This window comes from Parambassis ranga, chromosome 8 (assembly GCF_900634625.1).
Source record: "Parambassis ranga chromosome 8, fParRan2.1, whole genome shotgun sequence".
Taxonomy (NCBI): Eukaryota; Metazoa; Chordata; class Actinopteri; family Ambassidae; genus Parambassis; species Parambassis ranga.
In genome coordinates, this window is record NC_041029.1 from 13,985,931 (window position 1) to 14,006,444 (window position 20,514).

At 44.9% G+C, this 20,514-nt stretch overlaps 2 protein-coding genes across 2 annotated transcripts; both read right to left on the reverse strand.

Annotated features, from left to right (window-relative positions):
- Nucleotides 1–2,157: 2,157 nt before the first annotated feature.
- On the reverse strand, nt 2,158–9,492 carry kcnj12b (potassium inwardly rectifying channel subfamily J member 12b). The gene is made up of 2 exons (XM_028411855.1): nt 8,960–9,492; nt 2,158–6,133 (listed from the first exon to the last, which is right to left on the reverse strand). The coding sequence occupies exon 2, from the start codon at nt 6,020–6,022 to the stop codon at nt 4,700–4,702; it is 1,323 nt and encodes a 440-aa protein (XP_028267656.1). The 5' UTR covers nt 6,023–6,133; nt 8,960–9,492; the 3' UTR covers nt 2,158–4,699.
- A 4,958-nt stretch (nt 9,493–14,450) lies between these two features.
- Nucleotides 14,451–20,331, reverse strand: LOC114439977 (trichohyalin). The gene is made up of 10 exons (XM_028412195.1): nt 20,197–20,331; nt 16,952–19,624; nt 16,292–16,439; nt 16,107–16,212; nt 15,807–15,963; nt 15,623–15,715; nt 14,985–15,071; nt 14,754–14,898; nt 14,579–14,670; nt 14,451–14,507 (listed from the first exon to the last, which is right to left on the reverse strand). Exons 1-10 carry the CDS (start codon nt 20,329–20,331, stop codon nt 14,451–14,453), a joined length of 3,693 nt encoding a protein of 1,230 aa, XP_028267996.1.
- Between the last annotated feature and the right edge of the window lie 183 nt (nt 20,332–20,514).

Here is a 20,514-nt window from a genome sequence, read left to right on the forward strand (position 1 = left end):
GCCCCACCAAAATATACGTTTATATTAAATGGTGACACCTGTTTGAACTTTGTTTATCATACTGTGACTTAAATTGTATGAAAACGCTACGAGGCAGCTAACTGTGTATCTACGTCAAAGCTAAGTAGCTAGCTAGCGGCCTCTAGCTTGCGTCACTGTTTGCTGTTAGAAATCCGCAACGTTTTGACATTATACAAAACTTATATCAGGCTAGCTGGTTAAATAATATATAGACAGATAACCTCTCTGGCAGTATATTACTTATGATAACTTTACATAATTACCTAGCAAACTAAGCTTAGCCAGCTAGCTGGAACTAGCACGCTAGCTAATAGGATTTAATAGAACTAATAGGAGTTAAGCTACACTACATGGATCTGGTGTTGTTTACATCATAATGTGAGTCAAATAAGTAACTTGCAAACGGTAAGATAGCAGCTATATGTTAAATCAGACCAGCCCCAGAAGTTTGAATAAAACAGATAATTTTATCCACCAGACAGGTAGCTAGCACGCTGATACAATTATTTGCAGCAACTTAGAGAAATTAGCATCCACAATTGCATGAAAAGTAAATGTTTTATATACTTAAAGCAGTATTTTTGCTACTTTAGGCAGCTGGTAAGCTCATATTAGATGATAAAGATGTTTGCAAAGGAGAAGCTAGTGGATTTAGCATCTAGAATATGGAAGAATTTGATGCAGACAGAATTCATGCTACACAATATTGTGTGTGTGTGTGCTCGTTCACTCAGCGGTTAGATAATAGTTTAAATTTCAGTCTAATCTGTCCTCAATCTTTCCCAGACTGGGTGGGTTTTTCCACCCAGCCATCTTCCATTCACACGTTGACTCCTCTAACCTCTGAGCCGTTCACACCCCTCAAAAGAAAAACATGACGCGGCCCGCCAGACATCTGATTTTGCTGTGAATGGAAAGAGAAGCTGTAATATAACACCCAAAAGGTGCTAAGACTGTTTTGATGTTCAGACTTCTCATTTCCTAACACACCAAGTGACCCTCCCAAAAATGTCTTCAATTTACAGTCAAAATCAGGTTTCAGTGCAAAAAAAATCAAAACATGGTCACTGAATTGATGTCTGTATTGTTAAATTTGTGAAAAAAAAAACACCTATAAGTGTAGTCAGCGACAGATCTACACACACAAAATGAACTAACTTGGAAAACAATAGAAGTGTGACTATAAAAAGCACGAGATCTGGATCTGAAATATCTGTCCGCCTCCCTCTGTCAGCTGAGGGGAAAGAATAGAGCTGCTGCAATTAAGGCTGAATTTGCCTTTCAGCATCCCACTCTGCATGTTGAAGACTGACCCTCCACACAGCTTCTCATCCTCCAACACTGCAGAGTGGGAGGGAAGCATCCCAGGTTTATTCTCAGTGCTCCTTCCATCACACAGCACATCTCAGACGATCAAAGCGAGGCTCAGGATAACGCTCTGAACGAGGCCAGTGCAGTCTCAAGCTCTGTGCAGGTCGGCTCGTATTAAGAGGTTTTCCACATTTTTACAATATTTTTAATTGCTTTGGTGGTTGTGTGTGGGTAGAGGATGAGAAAACATGAGAAAGTTTTTTTTTTACATCAGCCACAGGTTTCTGAAGAGGCGTTTGTATGAGAGGCCCACGGTGTCGCCATCTTGTCTGAGTCCATCTAAACTGTCTTCACAGCCTTAATGATGATTTTTTTCCCCCTGTAAAACATGTTTAGCATGGTGGTCTATGAAGACCAACTCGCTTTATAAGCCAGCCTCCCAGGGGCTGCAGGTGGAACTGCAGTTTTTCATACTTCCACATGGCCTTCATTTCTCTGCCCCAGAGGATGTGCTCTGTGATAGATATGAAGACATCCCGTCACGCTTTACTGATGCTGTCGACCTGCACACAGACGATCTGAGAATATTTTATAAATAAGTCAGTTTTTTAGCATCTGTGTGTCCATGTGACCTCTCCTCCAGCACTCAAGGTTCAGGTCTCTATACGCAAAGACGTGCCTGATTGGTTGCATAAGAGTGAAAGAAGAAACCTCTGACCCCAACAGGACACCGTCCCACCGAACCCTGCCGTAAACCTCAGTCCATTCCTCTGTGTTTATCAGCTCGCTCGCTTTCTCTCCCTGAAGGAAAAAAGAAAGCTGTCGTCCTCGTCAGACATGTTTTATTGAGATTATAAACATTTTGTTGAGGTTGTTGTCTCACACAACGAACCTGCAAGGACAGAACACAGGGTGCAAATGCCCTCAGTGGAAGACAGCCAGAGAAGGTTGACAAGTTCATATCAATTCAGTCTTCAAAGCAAAGAAAGTGTTTCTGGTTTGGTTGAATTCAAAACTAAAACAAACAAAAAAAGAAAAAAATAATGTATTTACAGTATCGGCCTGATGGGAGCTCTCATCTTCCTCCCTGACCCTGCTCTCTGTTCAGATAATTCAGCTCCAGTCAGCAACATAGAAATACAAACGTGTTGAAATTCTGCTGACGCGGCAGTCAGGTGTTGAAGTTAACCCACATGGAGCCTCTCCTGTGACAAATGTGGAGGGGAAACTAAATCAAGTCACCTGGGAGGAGAGCAACAGTCTGACCTAATAACTGTGCTGTGAGGAAGAGGAGAAAACACCAGCTGTGAACAGAGGATTCATGTTCATCAGCTGAAGTCATGTGACAGTGCGGGCCTTCCTACAGAATCACTCAGTTTGGACAATTTCAATATGTCTTCCCGCCGTCCCTGGTTTTGGTAGGACTTCCCTTTCGGGGCACTACTTGCTAAACTTGACCTCAATATGGCGCACAGATGTTACACAGCGTTACGCCACTCTGCGTCTCCCGGGTCCTCCATGAACGGCTTTCATCTCAGAATACTTAGAACCCTCTGTGGCCTGCAGGGGGCCCTCAGAAGTCTTTGATTACATGTGTGACGGTCTGCAGCGGTGTGATGTGCTGAGGTTAGACACACTGTGGGGCTTTGTGTGGTTGTTGTTTTGTCTTATTGTTTGCTGCAGACATTAGCATATCCTGTTAGCTGACGTTGCTATCCCTGTTTTAATGACTTTTATTTAACTGTGTGTGAAGTCACACATCCGCTGAGTGTTTCCTCGCTGCCTGTGCAGATGCCTCTGTATCAGAGCGCAGGCTAATATTAGCAGCTCTGTCCTTCACTTCCTTGGATTTGGGTTAGTTTATACTCCAGTACACATTAGCTGAGACTGTGTAATCAGCCCCGCTGCTAAAAGATTCATGCAGCATTGAAAGTGGATCATACAGTACAACCAAAATATAAGCAGAGCTCTGACCTCTGCCTTACGCGATCCTTTGTTTGTTTCCTACGTTGGGTAGATATTAAGACATAGCCCCAAGTTAATTAACTCTCCTCAGAAAGTCAGCTGACCACTTTCCTTCTCTTCTTTCGACCTTCCAGTTAATCTTAATTAACTTACTAAAATAATCTCAGGCTAGAAATAACACTGTCACCTTCATCTATCAGTGATCAGGGACATGTTTTTGGTTTCAAATATGGCTCCATTGTCAAAACAAATAACTTTACTATGTGCTCTTTGATAAGGTAGTCATGTGATTGGAAATCTTTGGACACAATTCAACAAATAAAAATCACCTCAAGTTGTGCCCGACATGTTTGCACAGCTCTCTGAGTGTTCTGAACAGGTTTGATTTCTTACATCTTAACTCACTTCACCTCCCGGGGCAAAAGCTCTGAATGAATCCTGACAATGTGCAATTAAATATAAAGAATAAGTCCTAAAAGTCAGAAGTGTGTTAGCATGTTTTATTCTACCACACAAAATACACAGAATACCCCACTGATGATGGTTTACCTTAAGATTAGCTAGATAGGATTAAAACGCATATCATTAGGTTGGAGGTTGGAGTGGTAAACTTGGTGGTATTGACATTGTGGTCGTGGGACCATGCTGGTTTTGGTTCATAGTGTAGCATTAGCTTTTAGCTTCTGGTGGCCATATTTAGGCTACAAAGTAAAGTGGTGTTCACTACTGAAGATGATCCTACTGAACAAACCTGTAAGAACCTTAACTTTTATTTTTGGGTGATGCCATGTATGTCGTCCATGTTTGGAAACATCTACAACTGTAAACCTGCTCTGACAGGTGTAACAACATGGTATCTAGCTTGATGACGGATGTGATGAGGCATTCCGCCTCTGTCAGTCTTCAGTGTTTACCTGGATGCAGCCAAAGCCTGCTCAGACACGACTCAGAGTTTCTGCTGATTAAAACCTTGTTCTTTGCCTTCATAGAGATCATTTGATGGATCATTTCCTCTGTTAGCGTCTCCCTGTTTGTAATGGAAAATAACATTATAGTCCGTATCGTCTATACTTTTTGTTGTTGTTGTAGAAACAGAATATTTAGAGACGTTACATTCAGATTTTCTAAATGTCTCCAGTGTCACTGCACACTTAGTTATATATCTTTGGAACCTACAGATAGTCCCACCAACGTATTTATACAAAACTATGTTATTGTCATGCATGTAGTTACTTGGATCATCTGCAGTTTAAAGTTCAGAGCCGTTCCCAGAATGCACAGATTCATCTGTGTATGAAGCACCTCCTCATGCAGCAGACATGTCCTCAGTGGCGTCCTCATGTCAGCAGAATGACGGTCACTGGTCCGCCTGATTCTGCCCCGCACCCCAAAACAAAACCAGTTAAATCTCTGATTCTCTGCGGGAAGATGATAATGGATCCAGCCCAGCAGTGCTGAGCTCATTCATTAACTCAGACGAACACTTCCTGTCCTGCTCCTTCTCTGTGCTACCTTCCTCCCCTTCCTCCTCCTCCTCCTCCTCATCCCTGCTGATGAATGCCAGCTCGTTCTCATAGCAGAAGGAGTTGGCACCGGATGTTGGGAATTTTCTCTCCTCCATGTCCTTGGCGCTGCACCTGGGTGTGGACGGTACTTCAAAAGTCTTGTGAAAGTAGGAGTAATCTATCCTGTACTGGCTTTTCTCCTCAAAGATGACAGGCTCGAAGCGGTGACCCCACAGGATCTCCGAGGGCAGGTAGGAGCTGCGGGCCTGTGTCGTCATGGCCGTCGCCTCCACCAACCCTTCAAGGATAATCACTATCTCAAAGTCAGATGTTTCTAGGTCTTGCTTGCTAATGCCGAACAGCGGGCTTTCTTCATCGATCTCGTGTATGACGGTGAGGGGAGCAACCAGAAACAGGCGGTCAGTGCCTTTGTCGTATCCAACGTTCATGTCGAGCTGATCCAGCGGGATGTACTCGCCTTCCTCTGTGTAGCGTGGCTTCACCAGCTGGGCTCGAACGTGAGCCTCCACGATGTGGCTCTTCCGTAGATTAGCAACTCTGAACATGAGGCAAAGCTTCCCATCACGCATGGCGATCACACAATTGTGGCTGAAAAGCAGCGTCTCTGCACGCTTTTTGGGCCTTGCCATCTTGGCCATGATGGCGCCGATCATAAAGGCGTCGATGATGCAGCCCATGATCGACTGGAAGACCACCATGAAGATAGCTGCTGGGCATTCTTCTGTCACGCAGCGAGCGCCATATCCAATAGTGGTCTGGGTCTCAATGGAGAACAGGAAAGCTGCCACAAAGGTGTTGACCTGGTTGACGCAGGGGACGAAATCGGTGTCTTCTGCAGGACGGTCCATGTCGCCGTGCAGCAGGCCAATGACCCAGAAGGCCAAGCCAAATGAGAGCCAGGACACCACAAACACCAGGCTAAACAGCAAGAACATGTACCGCCAGCGGATGTCCACGCAGGTGGTGAAAATGTCCGATATGTACCGCTGTGATTTCTCGTCCATGTTGGCGAAGTGGATGTTGCACTGGCCGGATTTGGTGACGAAGCGGCTGTGGTATTTGCGTCTCGTGTGGATCTTTCCATTTCCAAAGCTTCCCACAGCAGGCATGGTACTCAGTCTGAGGCCTTCTTCTTCACAGGAGAGGGAACTGTGGTGGTGGTGGTGGTGGTGGTGGTGGTGAGCCCTTCCCACGCTCATGCCTCAGTGGGACGCAGCCACAGGGCTTCACACTATCAGCCCGGCTCATACAAAATGAAGCAGGAAGTGCAGGACTCTGTCCAGCTCAGACGCAGCGTCAGCTGTGGATTCCTGAAAAGAACGACAAGCAGAGTGTTGATATCTGTATGAAGCACTGAGGCTTTTTTGTTTTGATATTAGAAAACCAGAAATCAGCTCGCATCATTCAGAAACTGGGAAATAAAAATCCCCCAATTCTGATTTAAAATCACAATGAACCTTTCTGACCTGGAAGTTATCATAACGACCTGCTTGATCATTTTTAAAGAGGTCAGTGTTAACACATGAATATGTTTTTATGATAATAATGAGCACATACCTGCAGAGGCCGAGAGGAGGTGGATGTTTCTCAGTAACATGTGTTGCTGACCCACAAATAAGCGGCAGTGTGTTTGTGTTGTTATTCAGTGAGACAGATGCCTCAGTTAAATTGATCCTCTTCGTCCTGTGTGCTCCTATAATCCCTCTATAATGTTAATTAGCAATGCTAGTGGTGCTGTTTCATGATCATTCTATATTGATAAATATAAGATAGATTGATAATTCAGTGCTCTGTGTGCTTCATGTTCTGGTGCAGTACAACTTGAAAACAGTTTGTCACTAATACCTTTGTTATTCTTTTATAAATATTAGAGCTTTGAATTTACAGTGCCTGGTGGCTAATGGCTATTTGACTGTAGTACCTGTTTAGTATTAATACTTAAAGGAATTTGTTGAAGTTGTTGAAGTGAAAACTAACGACTGTTCTGTTGTTCCACACCACTCCCTCCATCCGCCTAAGTAGAGAGACTGAGATTCCATCTCTCTTTCCTCTTTTTCATATCGTGGCTTAAGTTCTCGTCGACATACTGTTGTGAACCAACTGACAAACATTCAAACAGTGACACATTGGAGCAGTCCCTCCATTAAAAACCCTGTCTCCCTGCCAGAGCAGTATGACAGTATGAAAGCTGATTTCGAGCAGGTTTGGTGGAGCTGGCTCGTCATTGGATGATCAAGCTGCCTCACAACATGGCGGTCAGTTTGCGCCGCCGTGCCTCTACGTTTGCTGCAACCACAGAACCACTGAACTACAACCACAACAATAAAACTTAATACTTTTACTTTCAATACTCTCAATACTCGATTACATGATCCATTGTTATGCTGGCAGCAGTATCAGCACATATTCACACATTCAAAACCAGTGAAAAGGACGAACTCTCCCACTCAAACTTCCACTTAAGGACAAGTCAGTACAATTAAATCCACCATTATGTGTCCAGATTTTCAATATTACTCATTAAAGAGTCATTTCTGGTGTTTATGATGCAGGCGTCTCTCAGGACCACACACGCTGTCAAACTGACTAGCTGCAGGACTGATTTGTTTTCTTGCCTCTCTCTGCCCTGTTGAAAACACTGTGGAATATACAATACAGATTTCCCTGATCAACAAGTTACAGAAATAGCCAGCTAATCCAATGCCCTGCCATTTTATATGACGTATTCTCTGTTTCCTCCAGCTGGCACGACTGTTAGAGCACTGTGATGAGGTTGTGCGATTCCCCTGTGAGGCTGAAACTGGAAAGTAATACGGGCTGGAGACGGTGGGGCAGAAAGCTGGGTATCGTAGTGGAGATGGCCTCAGACAGAAATAGTCAGAATCAATAATGGGGGGGAAACATAGCTTGTGGTGTAAACAGTGGAATTAGAGCCTGACATCAACTGATATTTAAATGAGGAACATTTCCAGCAAATATTTAGAAATGTCTTCTGGCATCAAACAGGATGTAGAGAAGGATTTTAATTGAGTTTAGTCGGAACAGAACGTAGCAGCTTTAGAAGGCAGCAAAACTTAACATGCAGCAAATGTGTTATGAGAGAACGTCAGGTAATCTGAGGCTAGCTCCTCTACTTTTTGCAGCATTAGCACTGCTAAGTTGTCCAACTGGCAGAGGCAAAGTGTCTTAAAAAATATGAAGACAGTGGCTGTAAGTTAGCTGTTTTATTTTTTGTTCTTTGTAAAATTGTAGTTGTGTGTGTATTGTCACTGTCTAAATATGTAAATAGGATAGTAGTGAAGTCTTTGAATATTAAAATGGGCTGAAATGACAAACAAAATGCAACTTTTAAATCTCTAAATCATGGCACCATTCAAACCGAAATCAGTTACCATTAATAACTATTCATATTTATTCCTGGAATAAGTAGTTAATGCTGAGGAAACATGTTTATGCAAAATTTCCTGCCAATCAGTTGGAACATTGAGGCATTTTTCTCAAGAATACGCCAGCTGACCTTCTGTTGGCACCAGAGGGGAAAGTCATTTGGGTTGATCCTCTGGGAAACGCTTATTTTTTCCATCCATCACATATCTGTAGACATCTTTCAGAAATGAATTCAAAACAGAATTATTCTTACTATATGACGTGACATGGCGTTGTAAGATAAGTATCTGTCATGTCATCGCCTCGGGTCAGACTGCCATGCTGTGATTAATGTTTTCTTTTCATTTGTTAACTAGATCGATACAAAGGGTTTTTTTTACCCTACAGACACATGTATTAAAATTATTTCACTCATTAGAAACTAACCCTCTGAATGGGGTCATTGCAGCAGCTGTGTAGGTGCACCACTGACATAAATACTCTCTATACATGCAGCCACACATGTAACAGTCCAGACTCACTTTTACCAACAATATTTGACACATTTTTCTTTTTACGCTGTAGTCTGTGTTTCTCAGTGGTCTAGTTGCTAGGAAGCAGGATGTCCAGTGTCCAAGGGATATTAATATCTAATAATGTGTGTGTGTCTCAGGACGTGTACACTGCCTGCTGTGCTGTGACTCCTGCTGACTTGTGACTGTAGAAATGCATTTAAATTGAGAGACAAAGTAAAATCCAGAGCGGCTCACCTCAGGTGTTCTCAGTAGATGCTGAACTTTCCTTTCCACGCTCTCCTCTAGCCGAGCCGGTGCATGTTTTTCCTCTCCTTCTGTTATGGGTAGAACCACTCTATCCTCCTGAGGCAGAAAAGTAAATGACCACAGAGTGTCTTCATGTCTCTGCCTGAGAGGTTTAGTGCTTCTCGTTCTCCACTAGATGAAGAGATCATTACAATCACTCCTCCTGCGCTCCAAAGTTTCGATGGCTGCTCAGAAATGACAGAAAGTCTCAATTTTTTTTTACCCTAAAAATAGCACAACTTGATCGCAGCTTTCCCCAAATTAAATGAATTCAGGGCTCACGTGGCCTGATAGGTCCCATTCAATAAAAAAAAATCAATTCCTCACAGGCTTTTTTAGAGTCTCTCCTCTCTTCCATGTGTCTCACACTTTCTTAGTATCTGTGCCATCTGATCTTGTTCTGCTGCAGATCCCACTCTGTATCCCACATCCACTGAACTATTGCTCAGCTCCAGTCCTCCCCCTCCCTTTCATGGTGTCACTGTAGATACTTGGCATTTGGAGGCTACATGCGCTTCCCCTACCAAGTGTTGATGGTCAGCTGATCGTGGAACCAGCTGGTTGTTTCAGGTCTGATGTGTGTCCACCAGGACAATCTGGTTTCTGTGGTGTAATTTTAAAAAAGAAGAAGGGAGAAACCTGCTGCTGCGTGCATAAACAAATCCTCACATATACACCCAACTTTTCTATTTCACTGCTCTGTAAAGTTCTGACAGATCATAGAGTGGGTGGTGTGGTCTCCATTTTGACTCATTCAGAAAGCAAAGCTGAGACATACTGGACCCTGAGAAGCACGTTGTCTGATGGGCTGACGTTAGCATGTTGATTAAAAGCTGGTGTTAAATCTTACAGTGCAGGATCTTTGTCTCCCCCTTCTGACAGTGAGAGTAATCACACACTGGTGAGCTCTCTTCTGATTGGCCACACTCACTCGTCAGTTCTGACACCCCGAGGTTGTTGCTGGAGTGTTTGAATTCCACATTAACGCTAACCGGCTAACTCAGGCTAGCATTGTTGTGTGTTTTTCCCGAATGAGGGCAGAATATTTGGGGTAGGCTGTGTGTCACATCTGCCTTGAACTGCCATTTTTGTTCTTAACAAGAGCCTGGGACTTTCTGTAGCTAACAGTGTGTGATCATCGTCTATTGCTTTCTATTTCAGACTGCAATACTTCCTCTTTTGACTTTCTATTTTATCTGTTTACATTTTAACGTTAGCTTTAGTGATGTTAATGCTAAAAACTGCACTTCTTCGAATGGCCACTTGAGGGTGGTTTTAAATGCAAGTCAGTCCTTTATGTGTTCATGGTGCCGGAGACTCCTCCTGATGTTAGCTACAAATGGCAACCATGCAACAGGATCTTGTAAATTAAGTTTAATGCTATAAATGTGTGTTTAGATGATCTTTACCTAACCCAGTACCCTGTTTTTATGCCTTAACAGTAGTCAAAGTGTTTTGACAACAAATGCCCCCCACCTTGACTACGTTTCCCCCTAAAAAAAATGTCTGCTGCATTCACGCATGTATAGACAGTAAAATGAGGCCACATCGCAGCATCTGTTGCTTAAATATGTCCTTGCATATATGTCTCTCGTCTCACACACGCCCAGTTTCTTATAGAGTCATGCCACTCTTATAACTCTTATAATTAAGATGCTGCTACCAGAGCTGCAGAACCACTCTTCAGAAAACTTACCAGTGACATCACTCACAGTACCACAATTTATTCCCAACCACCTGTTTGGAAATGTATCTCTGTTGGCAACAGCACGGATTGGTCGGCTTTTTAAACACTTGCCGCCGCTCCTTGGCTCAGGAGTTTGTAATTCTTATGCAGGTTTCACAAGACAAAAACAGGATTAGTAATTCCAGTACGCTGATTCTCTGGAGGCCGTCACGCAGCAGGAAGGCAGGTGACTTCCCAATACCACGGCCTCCACGGAAGATGAGCCAAGGTTGTCGGATGTATCAGTTTTCTAAATATAATAGGAAATAATATTTGACCTTTGTTAGTCTGGCTGGATCTGTCTGCTCTGAAGAAGTGTGAGTTGTGTGTCTTATCGTTCCTGATGATACATGTAGACTTTTTTCATGTTTATTATGCAACAAAATGTGACTTTAGTTGTTTGTGGCTGACATATCGCACATTATTCGTGTTTTCTGAACAGTTTCTGCAGTTTTTCTCGCTGCTTCTTGTGCGTTCCTGTAGTAACTGTACACATCCTCTGTTACTACGATGTCAGGCCTGTAAATAGGTTATGGGTTCAGTCAGGGGATGGCAGTCCAGATGGGGATGTGAAGTGTGCTATGGGGACGGAGCGAGCCCGGTCAACACCTCAAACCCAGCGAGTTATTTAAAGGCCCCCCCCTCACTGCGGCAGGACAAAGTGGGCCACGCTGGAGCTGAGGCAGGCTGCAGCGCTCAGCAGCACCCGATCACCTGTCAGCACAGGCCTGATTCATTTCACATGTTATGTCATGTTGAGGAGAAGAAAACACCACAGGATGTTTACTTACAGGCTGGTTCTAGCAGGAAAATGGCAGCTTCTCCGGTTTTACAGCCCGAGTCTCCTCAGCAGCCTAACTGTGTCTTCCTGCCGTTCACTGCCATCTAATATTGATTTTCACTTTACCAGAATAAAGTTTTTCAGGGTAAATCCTGATCACTGCAGGCCAAACACAACAGAATTTCAAACAAATTTGTCAAAAAAATGTATTTTTGTGGAGCTGCAGTTTTCATCCACGTCTGTCCAGACCATTGAGAGTAAAGGAAAACCTATCCACAGGGACCCTGAAGAATGGTGTGTGGAGACATTTTGGACCCGAGTCGACCTAACTAGTCTAACTAATCAATAAATAGGCAGAGGTGGAGGCTAAGTGACGGCAGACAACTGGAGATCTGTCCTGTGAGCATGCCCTTAATTCTAAAAATAACGTTTTTGTTGTTGTTGTTTTTGTGAATTCTGTGAAGCATTCCTGAGATATCGTATGTGGGATGGACATATTTAGAGAACTGTAAATATAATGCCTGTTTCCAGGCGTCAAAATATGTTAAGGCAGGAGGAAAACAGTCCCGTTTTATGGATAAACGTCAGTGCAGAATCAGGGAATGGAAAAAAGGCAGACATGCTGCTGAACGCTGGTCGGCTGCCACCTGTCATAACGCTACATATGAACAGGCGTGTTTGATGGAGATGCATGCTCCAATATTTAGTGAATATGCAGCTGGGCCTAATGAGCATCCTGCCTCATAATACTGCAGCACACAGCAGGTTGGATCCAGGTCATTCCGACTGTGAGGCGACATCTGCTCCCTGTCAAAGAACCAATTTATGTGAATGAACTCAACAGTGAGACTGAGGACGAATAAAGTTTAGCTCTTCAAAACAAACTAGACACAGTGCATTAAGGAGTCGACTGTGATCAGCCTCATCATCCTCCTGCCGAGGCCGGCGCTGCCGAATTTATATCCGCCTCAGGTGAACAACGTAGGATTTATCCATCGTCATGGAAACACTGATGCATGTAGGTCACACGCCTCTGGTCTGATTTTATAACAAGTGAAAGTTTGTGTAGCTCTCAGACCTGTTTCACGTGTCAGAGGAAGAATAAGTAGTGTAAACAGGAACTGAAGTGTATCATTGGGGAAGCGGGCTGCGCTCACATGATCCCAGCAGCCTCTGCTGCTGCGCTGGTTGCAGTAATTGATCTTTGCTTGACTAAATGGGCCACTTATTTTTACAGCCGGAGCAGGTGCACCTGAGCGCCGGTGCTTCTACATCAGCCGCTGATCCGTCATCAGGACCCGGAGAGTTTGTGGGGCAGCTCCGCTCAGAATGAAGCCTGCAGGTGCACGCAGACACACACATACACTTCTTGAAGTTGATTATTTTTTTTACATCATTGTCTTCTTTGTTTAAAGTTGCTTTCTCATAGGTTTTATTTAAATATTTGTCCTGACATTCTGTCAGCTAAAGTGGGCGGAGCTAAAGTTTACCATGCTGACAAAGTGAGAGCAACAGAGGTGACACATTTCTAATGCTAGCATCTCACGTCTTCCTCAAACAGCCAATAGCATTTCTCATTTGTCTTCTGGACACAGAACTCTTCTACAGGACATCTTGACATTGTTTGTAGTCGCGTTTAGCTACATAGCATTTAGCATGTAGCCTTTTTAAGACAGGTAAACTACCATCAGTCGGGTTGTTTTGTATTTTAGATGAAAAACCTGGTGAGCTTGTGTTTTTATTCGAACTAATCGTTTGATAAAGACATGATTTTTGGCTTTTTTCCTCAGTGGTTGTCGGTCTTGTATGCTTGAGCTGATGAGGTTGCCCCCTCTGACTGTAAAAGCTGTCGGTTTTTAGGGAACAAATATAGAAACTGTGTGTGAGCTGTCGTAGACTGAAACGGAGCAGGTGCAGATTTATCTCTGTGATGGATAACCAGAAGAATCGGCTTTGCTCTTTTAAAGTATCGGCTCACATGACCGCACTTTCACACGCAGGGAAGGAAAGAGGAGTGTTGGGTTTTAATGAGGTGTGAAGTTCCTCTTTAGGAATGTGACTCCGAGGAACAGAGATGAGTCCTCCACACGTGGTGATTTATAATAAACACACATCTCAGACCTCTGGAGAAAAGGCTCGCAGGTTCCACACACACAATAACAGCCTCCTCGGGACACACATACATCAGGCTGTAAAGGTTACCTGAGGCAAGCTGCGCCCAGCCGAACATCATCTCTGAGCGCTGCGACACATGTTCTTGAATTATTACGAGCTTGAAGCAGCTGTACGGTATCATGTGTAACATAGTACAAAGTTCTGTGTTTACATGTACAGTTTACTGTTCAGGCTGTGCCTTCTTCTGCTTTTCTGCAGCTATAACGCAACAAATTTCACCGCTGTGGGTCTCAAGGAGTCATCAAGTTCTCATCCTGTGCATTGATCCAAACTTTAGACCTTGATTTTCGGTCAGTTTTCTCCTCTCCTGTTGGATCGTTTTAGTCATTTTATACAAGCCGGGAACCTGCTAACTGCAGTGAAGGTAGATATTATGTGATCCTTGATTCTGACACTTAGCCTGTTAAATTTCTCTTTTAAGGTTCAGAAAGTGACATTAATACAGCGACATACTGCCTGTGCTGGTGTGTTGTGCGACATCTAGTGGTAAAACTGAAGGATTTAAGTTTTAATGAACACACAAGCAGCATGTTACAAAATAAAACCACAAATATCAGTACAGTGTCACTAGTTTTATTGTGAAAGGAATTTAGAAAAGCCTGTGCTTGCAGCTCCCTCTAGTGGGCAATGTTTTCTTTTTTTTTACCATTTACACAACAACGAATCAACTTTGTACACATTTTTTTACACAGAATATACAACATAAATACATAAACTGTACAAGAACAAATTCACATTCATGTAACAGAAACACAAAATCAGAAGGACTCAAACAGCTTCATCCTCTCCTGCACTGAAAGGCCTTCTTTTAAACTCTGCAAGACAGAAAATAAAAATAAGTGATGAAGGACAGGAAAGAGTAAAACTTTAGAATGTTCCATCAAACCTTTGATCGAACTCCTCTGATCTGACGCACGAGGGAGGATTTCTCCGCCTTCTTCAGAAAAGCAGCGCTGCTTGTGTTTGCCACCGAATCCTCTAAGAGAATAAAGAAGTGAATGAACGACAAGTAGAAGAAACATTTGACATCAGCCGTGTGCAGAACGTTTAACACGTCTCACTGAGTTTCTGTCCTGCAGCGTCTCTGCTGGAGGACCAGGTGTCGAACCTCATCAGGTCCTCATCAGGTTTACCGACGTGTTGATGTGGTCCATCCTGGCTGGTTATATAGAGAGTCTTCAGCTTGTTCTGGGTGTAGATTTTATCCTGTACACACACACACAGAGGTAGAGATTCCATTCACTGCAGTACTTTTAACACAGTGTTAAAAATGAGACCAAACATTCTGGTACCATTCGAGCGATCTTCAACTCTTCTCTGAGCGAACGAGCTTCCCTTCTGAGGAACTGCATTTCTGCCTCCCTCGCCCGAAGAATCACCTGCAACACAATCACACATCAGACAACAACACACACACACAGTACAGCATCACACAGAACAGTGACCCAGAGTGTTTGTGTGATGTGGATTGTATGTGTAGGAGCTATTTTGCCAATTTGTTTATTTTATGTTGGGTTATTATCTATTTGAATAATTTTCTTATTTTTGAGGTAAATTTTGTTATTGATTGGTTTATTTAATTTTGCAATTTAGAGTCACCAGGGGGCACCAAGGTTATATAGGTAAGCGGGTAGACACTAGTAGACCAGAATGCACCTGGGTGGGCTAATGTTTTTTTTTCAGTGCAGGACAGACAGCAGGGACAAAGTTTGTCTGTTCCCTCCCCCTGTCTGTGGCCCTGATGTGGCATTTCTTCTGTATCAGTGTGACCTCAGTGTGACCTCAGTCCTGCCTCACTACCCATAAAGACCTTTGTGTGTTTTGTTGTCAGCATAAATAAGGGACAAATCCTCTGCAAGAACGAGTCTTATAAGAACAGCAGGTCTGTCAGGAGAGGACAAACGACTTCAGGCTTTACAGACACTCTTACCTCCATCTCATAGAAGTCGCTGACATGTGCGGCAGCCTGTGACTGGTTCCCATTCACTGAGAAATGTAGACGAGACGTTTCGTCTGCCTCCCTCTTAAAGATGAACATGGCACAGAGAGAGAGGACGTTATGATTATAAACAGGCCACACTGCTTCCTCTCCTCGTCTGCGATCATAAGTCTACCTGCTTCTTCTTCAGCTCCTGGTTCTCTTTGTGACACTGCATCATTGTCTTCCTCTCATCCTGCAGCTCCTGCAGCAGCTGAGTGTTCTCCAGACATTTCTCTGTGTGTTGAAGCGACAGCACCTCCAGCTCCTTGTGCAATAACTGGATCTCCTTCCTTTGTTGGCGATGTGAGATAAGCAGTGTCAGATTAGATTAGATTAGGTTAGATTCAGCTGGTAATTAGTTGTTTTTCCTCTTTATTGCATCACAACACTGATAACATGGTAGCCTAAAAAACACTGTTTTTGTTTCACTCACTCGTATTCGGTGTGCAGCTCTGTGAGGTCTGCGCGCTCCCTGATGCTCTGAGACTGTTTGCTTTTCTCCAGCTCCTGTTTATGAGCTCTCCGCATCGCTACGATGGCTGCAAAACAGAACATTTATCCTTCACCTGCTTACCTCGGTAGTAACTTATTAGCCTAAACCTAACATGAACATCTTACCAGCCATGGTGGCCGCCGTCTCCTCCTGCAGGAGCTGGTTTTTCTCCTTCAGGAGTTCAGACATCTCCTTCTGGTGCTGCTGCTGCAGGTCTTCTATCAGCCTCCTGTGCTTTTCCTCCATCGCACTAAACTCCTCATCGCAGCAGGCCTACCAGTGACATGCAGACAGAGACAATACTGTTCATAAAAACAGAGTCCGATGTTTGGTAAACACTAAATTATTAGTTATAGAAGTCTGATGATCATCAGCGGTGATGAAAAGGAGATTTATTTTAGCATAGCATCAGCATCTTTTAGCCAGGTCCGTCACCTTTTTATGGTCCCTGGAAACATTTATCCTGTGTTCCTGGTTTGGGAGTGAACTCTCTCTTCTTTCTACCACATCCAGAGAGGCCTTTGCAGTTTATGAAGGCCACACCTTTAAACTATGATTTGGAACCAAGCTGCATGTGGAATTGTAGGAAATTGCACTTCCCTCTATGGCCTCTGGAGGCAGGCTCTAGGAGTGAGTCAATCCTCATAGACCTCTGTGTTCACATGTACCACTTTACAGCATGTTTACAGGTTTTGGTCTCTCTTATATTTCAGGTGTTAGATGGAGGACACATATCTGCAGTCATAATTTGAGGTGCATGTGGGGAGCTGAACTGGAGCCTTTACCTTCATTTTTTCCAGATCTTTCTGGTAAGCCTCCCTCATGGTCGCTGCATCACCTCCAGCAGTTCTGGTCCTGAAGTCCTCTTTAGTTTTTCTCTCCGTCACGGTGTGGTCTGACAAAGAATACATGTCAGAGACACTCGGGGCCTCTGTGCAGGTCTGTTTGGTCTGTTTCTCCTTGCTGTAGAAAGCATGCAGGTGTTTCATCTCTTCCTCGTGGATCTGCTGCAGTTTCCTTATCTTCTCCTGAAACTCTGTTTCCAGTTTCTGAGTCTGCTCATCATGATAATCCTCGATTTTCTGAATGTCTTCCAGGAGTCTCTGGTTTACCGTCTCCACAGAGATGATCTTCTGCTCGGTTCGCTCCAGCTCCTCTCTGAGCATGCTGTTGTCCTTCTGAAGTTCACATAAAGCCTCCTGCTCGTCCGAGTCCGGCTCTTTAGACAGAGCTGCCTCTTTGTTCTGCTGGAATTCCTCTTCTAAATCCAAGTATAGCCTGTCTGACAAATAAACAAGCTTAGCCTGCTCCTGCATGTAATTTAAATCCAGTGCAGGGTCCTCGCCGTGGTTCCTGCACCCCTCACTGTTGTCCCCAGAGATCTCCTGGCACAGTTGGCGTAGGAATGTAGCTCGTCTTTGCAGCCGGGACAGAAGTCTCTGTAGCCACTCGGGTTCTTTCTCTGTTTCCACCTTTTTCACATCAGGTCCAGCTCCCTCTGAGCCGGTGCCATCTGCCTGCACCTCCTCCTCCTCTTCCTCATAAGGAGCCAGCTCTGGATGGCTGATGTCTGCCAGGTCAGCCCGTCGAAGCTGCACTTCCTGAGTCTGTAATTTTAAGGCAGAGTGAATGAGCTCTGCTTCAGCACAGACTCTGCAGATCAGACTCTCTAAAGATTCGTCACGGTCATCTGTTTTCAGAGTTTCTCTTTGGAAGATCAAGTATTTGTATCTGGGTGTCACATCTTCGCTGCCATGTCTACGAACTGAGGACAACCTGCTGAGAGCGTCTTGACTTTGAAGGACGGACACCATTTTCTCTACTATAAAGAGCTCCCTCTTTAAACATGTCTCCATGTCGCCCGCTGGGGGCTGTGTGTTGGTGAGTTTGAGGACTTTCCCCTCTACTTTGATGGCATTATAGGACTCATTTTTCTGTCTCTCTGCATCCTTCTCCCCATGCCGCAGGCAGGCTGCCACCGTGGCCAGCTGCCGCTCAAAGTTTGGAATGTCAACGGGAGTGGCGTGAAGCCTCTCCCTGCAAGCCTGAACAATGTTCAGTGCGACCTGAAACCTCCCAACCAGCATCCTGCAGCGGCTCTCCGTCTCCTGGGCGAAGCGCTGGCTCTGCTTGGCGTGACTGTGCAGCAGCAGGCTGAGGTGCTGCGCCGTCGCTCGGCTCTCCGTCAGCTGGGAGCACAGGTGGGGGTCCTGGCAGCTGATGTGACTCTGGCGCTCCTCCAGCCTCTGTGTGAGGTCCCGAAGTTTCTCCTCTGTGACGTACAGCTTGGTTTCCAGGAACTGGATGACAGAGATGAACCGTTCTGGGTCATCTCCTGGAGCGAACTGGTACAAAGAATCGATTGATCGAGAACGGGTTCTTGTGTGTTCCTGAAGTACGCCACCTATTTCCTTTGGTTCAGATGTTTGCTGCTTATTCAGCACTTCATTCAGCTTCACCTCCGTCTCCTCCAAGCTGTTACCTAACACCTCCATTTTTAGGAGAACTTCGCTCAGCTCCTGCTCCTTCCTGTCCAGCAGCCTCTCGTATCCTTCCCGTATGTCCTGGATATCGGCCTCCCTCTGCTGCACCTTCCCTAACGCCACCTGCAGCTCCTCACACACTCTCTCGTATGAGTGCTCCAGATTGTAGTAGTGTGTCTCGTCTGTCTTCAGGCGGCCCTGCAGCCGGCTCACCTCCTTGTCTGCCTCTGACAGCTGGTTCTGCAGCTCCTGGCAGCGCTGGTCCAGCTGATTTCTTTCGTCTTGGAGCTGCTGCACAGCAGACACTGTGCGTGCTAACTCCTCCTGAAGCTCTCGCTGCGCCTCCTCGATCTCCCTCGTCCATGTTTGAGTCTTGTTCAGACTCTCCACCTGCTGCTCTGCCCTGTCCAGCCTCTCCTGGAGGTCTTGTGAGTGCTGCTCTGCCTGTGCCAGGCTTGCTGCTAGGCTCCTGCGCTCCCTCTCCTGACTCGCCTGAAGGAGCGCCAAGTGTTTTTGCAGTCGAGCCTCTTTCTGAGCCTCAGCCTCCTCGTTAGCACGAATCTGAGATGTAAGCTCCTGCAGATGTTTCTGCAGCCCCTCAGCTTCCTTCTGGAGGTTTTGGAGACTCTGCAGCTCCTGCTGTAGCTGTGCCAAGTGGGACTCTGTGTCCTTTCTCTGCTCTTCACTGATGGCTAGCTGGGACTTCAAGGAGGCCACACAGTGCTCCCACTCCATCCGCTGGTCCTGAAACTGCCGGCGGTCTTGCTCCAGGTGGGCCTGTGCGAGTGCTGTGGCATCGCCTGTGACCAGCAGCTGCGCCTGTTGAGCCAATAGGTCGACTCTCCTCCGTAGCTCAGCCTCTTTGGCCTCCTCCTGACTCCTCTTCTGTGCCTCCAGTTCAAAGCGGAGGTCGCGGTTTATCTTCTGCAGCCGTTGTAAAGCCAAAGTTTGCTCTGAGGGGGATTTGGTGTCAGTCTAGAATTCAAGGAAAAACATTTAACAGCATTATAATTCCTGATATTTATTAAGTCTAAGAAAATGGATTTTAATGTGAGGCAGAGAGCTAATTTGGGTGACAAACTGTTCAGCTAAAGACGTCCTGTTATACATATTTATGTTTACTATGTTAGCATGTTATGCTGTGTGCCAAGTGGTAAAAGCTGGGCTTGCTTGCTGATGTTATCATTACTGTCTGGGCTGCAGATTAGCCATGCAGCATTGTTTTTTGTTATTGTAGTAATACTCAGGTAAACAGCTGACTGCAATTCATGTAATGACCACAGGTGTCACTGTAATGAGGGTCTTCATAAATGAACATGTTACCTGTGAGCAGAGTGAGTGACTCTCTCTCTCTAGCTGTAGTTCTTCATGCAGGCTTTTGTTCAGCTGCTGCAGTCGGGACAGTTCCCTCTGTGTTTGTTCCAGCTGTGGAGAAATGTAAACAAACACAAAGCAGACCTGTTTATTTCCACCTTATCACTGTGATATGGTGACAGTACGATGTTTACTTCACTGTGGCAGATTATTGATTGTAAATATAATCTCACCTCTTTGACAAGTTGCACAGTTTGCTGCTCACACAGTGGTGTTTCCTGCTCTTTGATGCAGTCACAGATGATGTTTAGGGACACTTGTTGCGTGGGTTCAGCCTGCTGCCAGCTCTGCTCAGTGCCACTCTGCATGTTTGAATGTTCATCTAAACACACGTTATTTGACGGGACCTCTGTGGAAGTAGAGCGCTCACTCTGGGATCCTTCGGTACACGGTGAAGCAGCAGTTTGTGGGGGTTCTTCTAGAAGTGAGCACTGATGAGCAGCAGCTTCGTCTGCCTCCACCTGCTGTGGAAGGTTTGTAGGAGATGGGGC

What these genes read in the sequence shown, in the direction of transcription:
- kcnj12b (XM_028411855.1), bottom strand. Translation starts at nt 6,022, where the DNA reads ATGAGCGTGGGAAGGGCTCACCACCACCACCACCACCACCACCACCAC.
- LOC114439977 (XM_028412195.1), bottom strand. Translation starts at nt 20,331, where the DNA reads ATGCAGAGTGGCACTGAGCAGAGCTGGCAGCAGGCTGAACCCACGCAA. An exon ending in AAGATCTGGAAAAAATGAAG is followed by an intron (nt 16,440 to 16,951) that starts GTAAAGGCTCCA and finishes TGTCACTGGTAG; the next exon opens with GCCTGCTGCGATGAGGAGTT. An exon ending in CGCTGCAGGACAGAAACTCA is followed by an intron (nt 14,671 to 14,753) that starts GTGAGACGTGTT and finishes TTATTCTCTTAG; the next exon opens with AGGATTCGGTGGCAAACACA.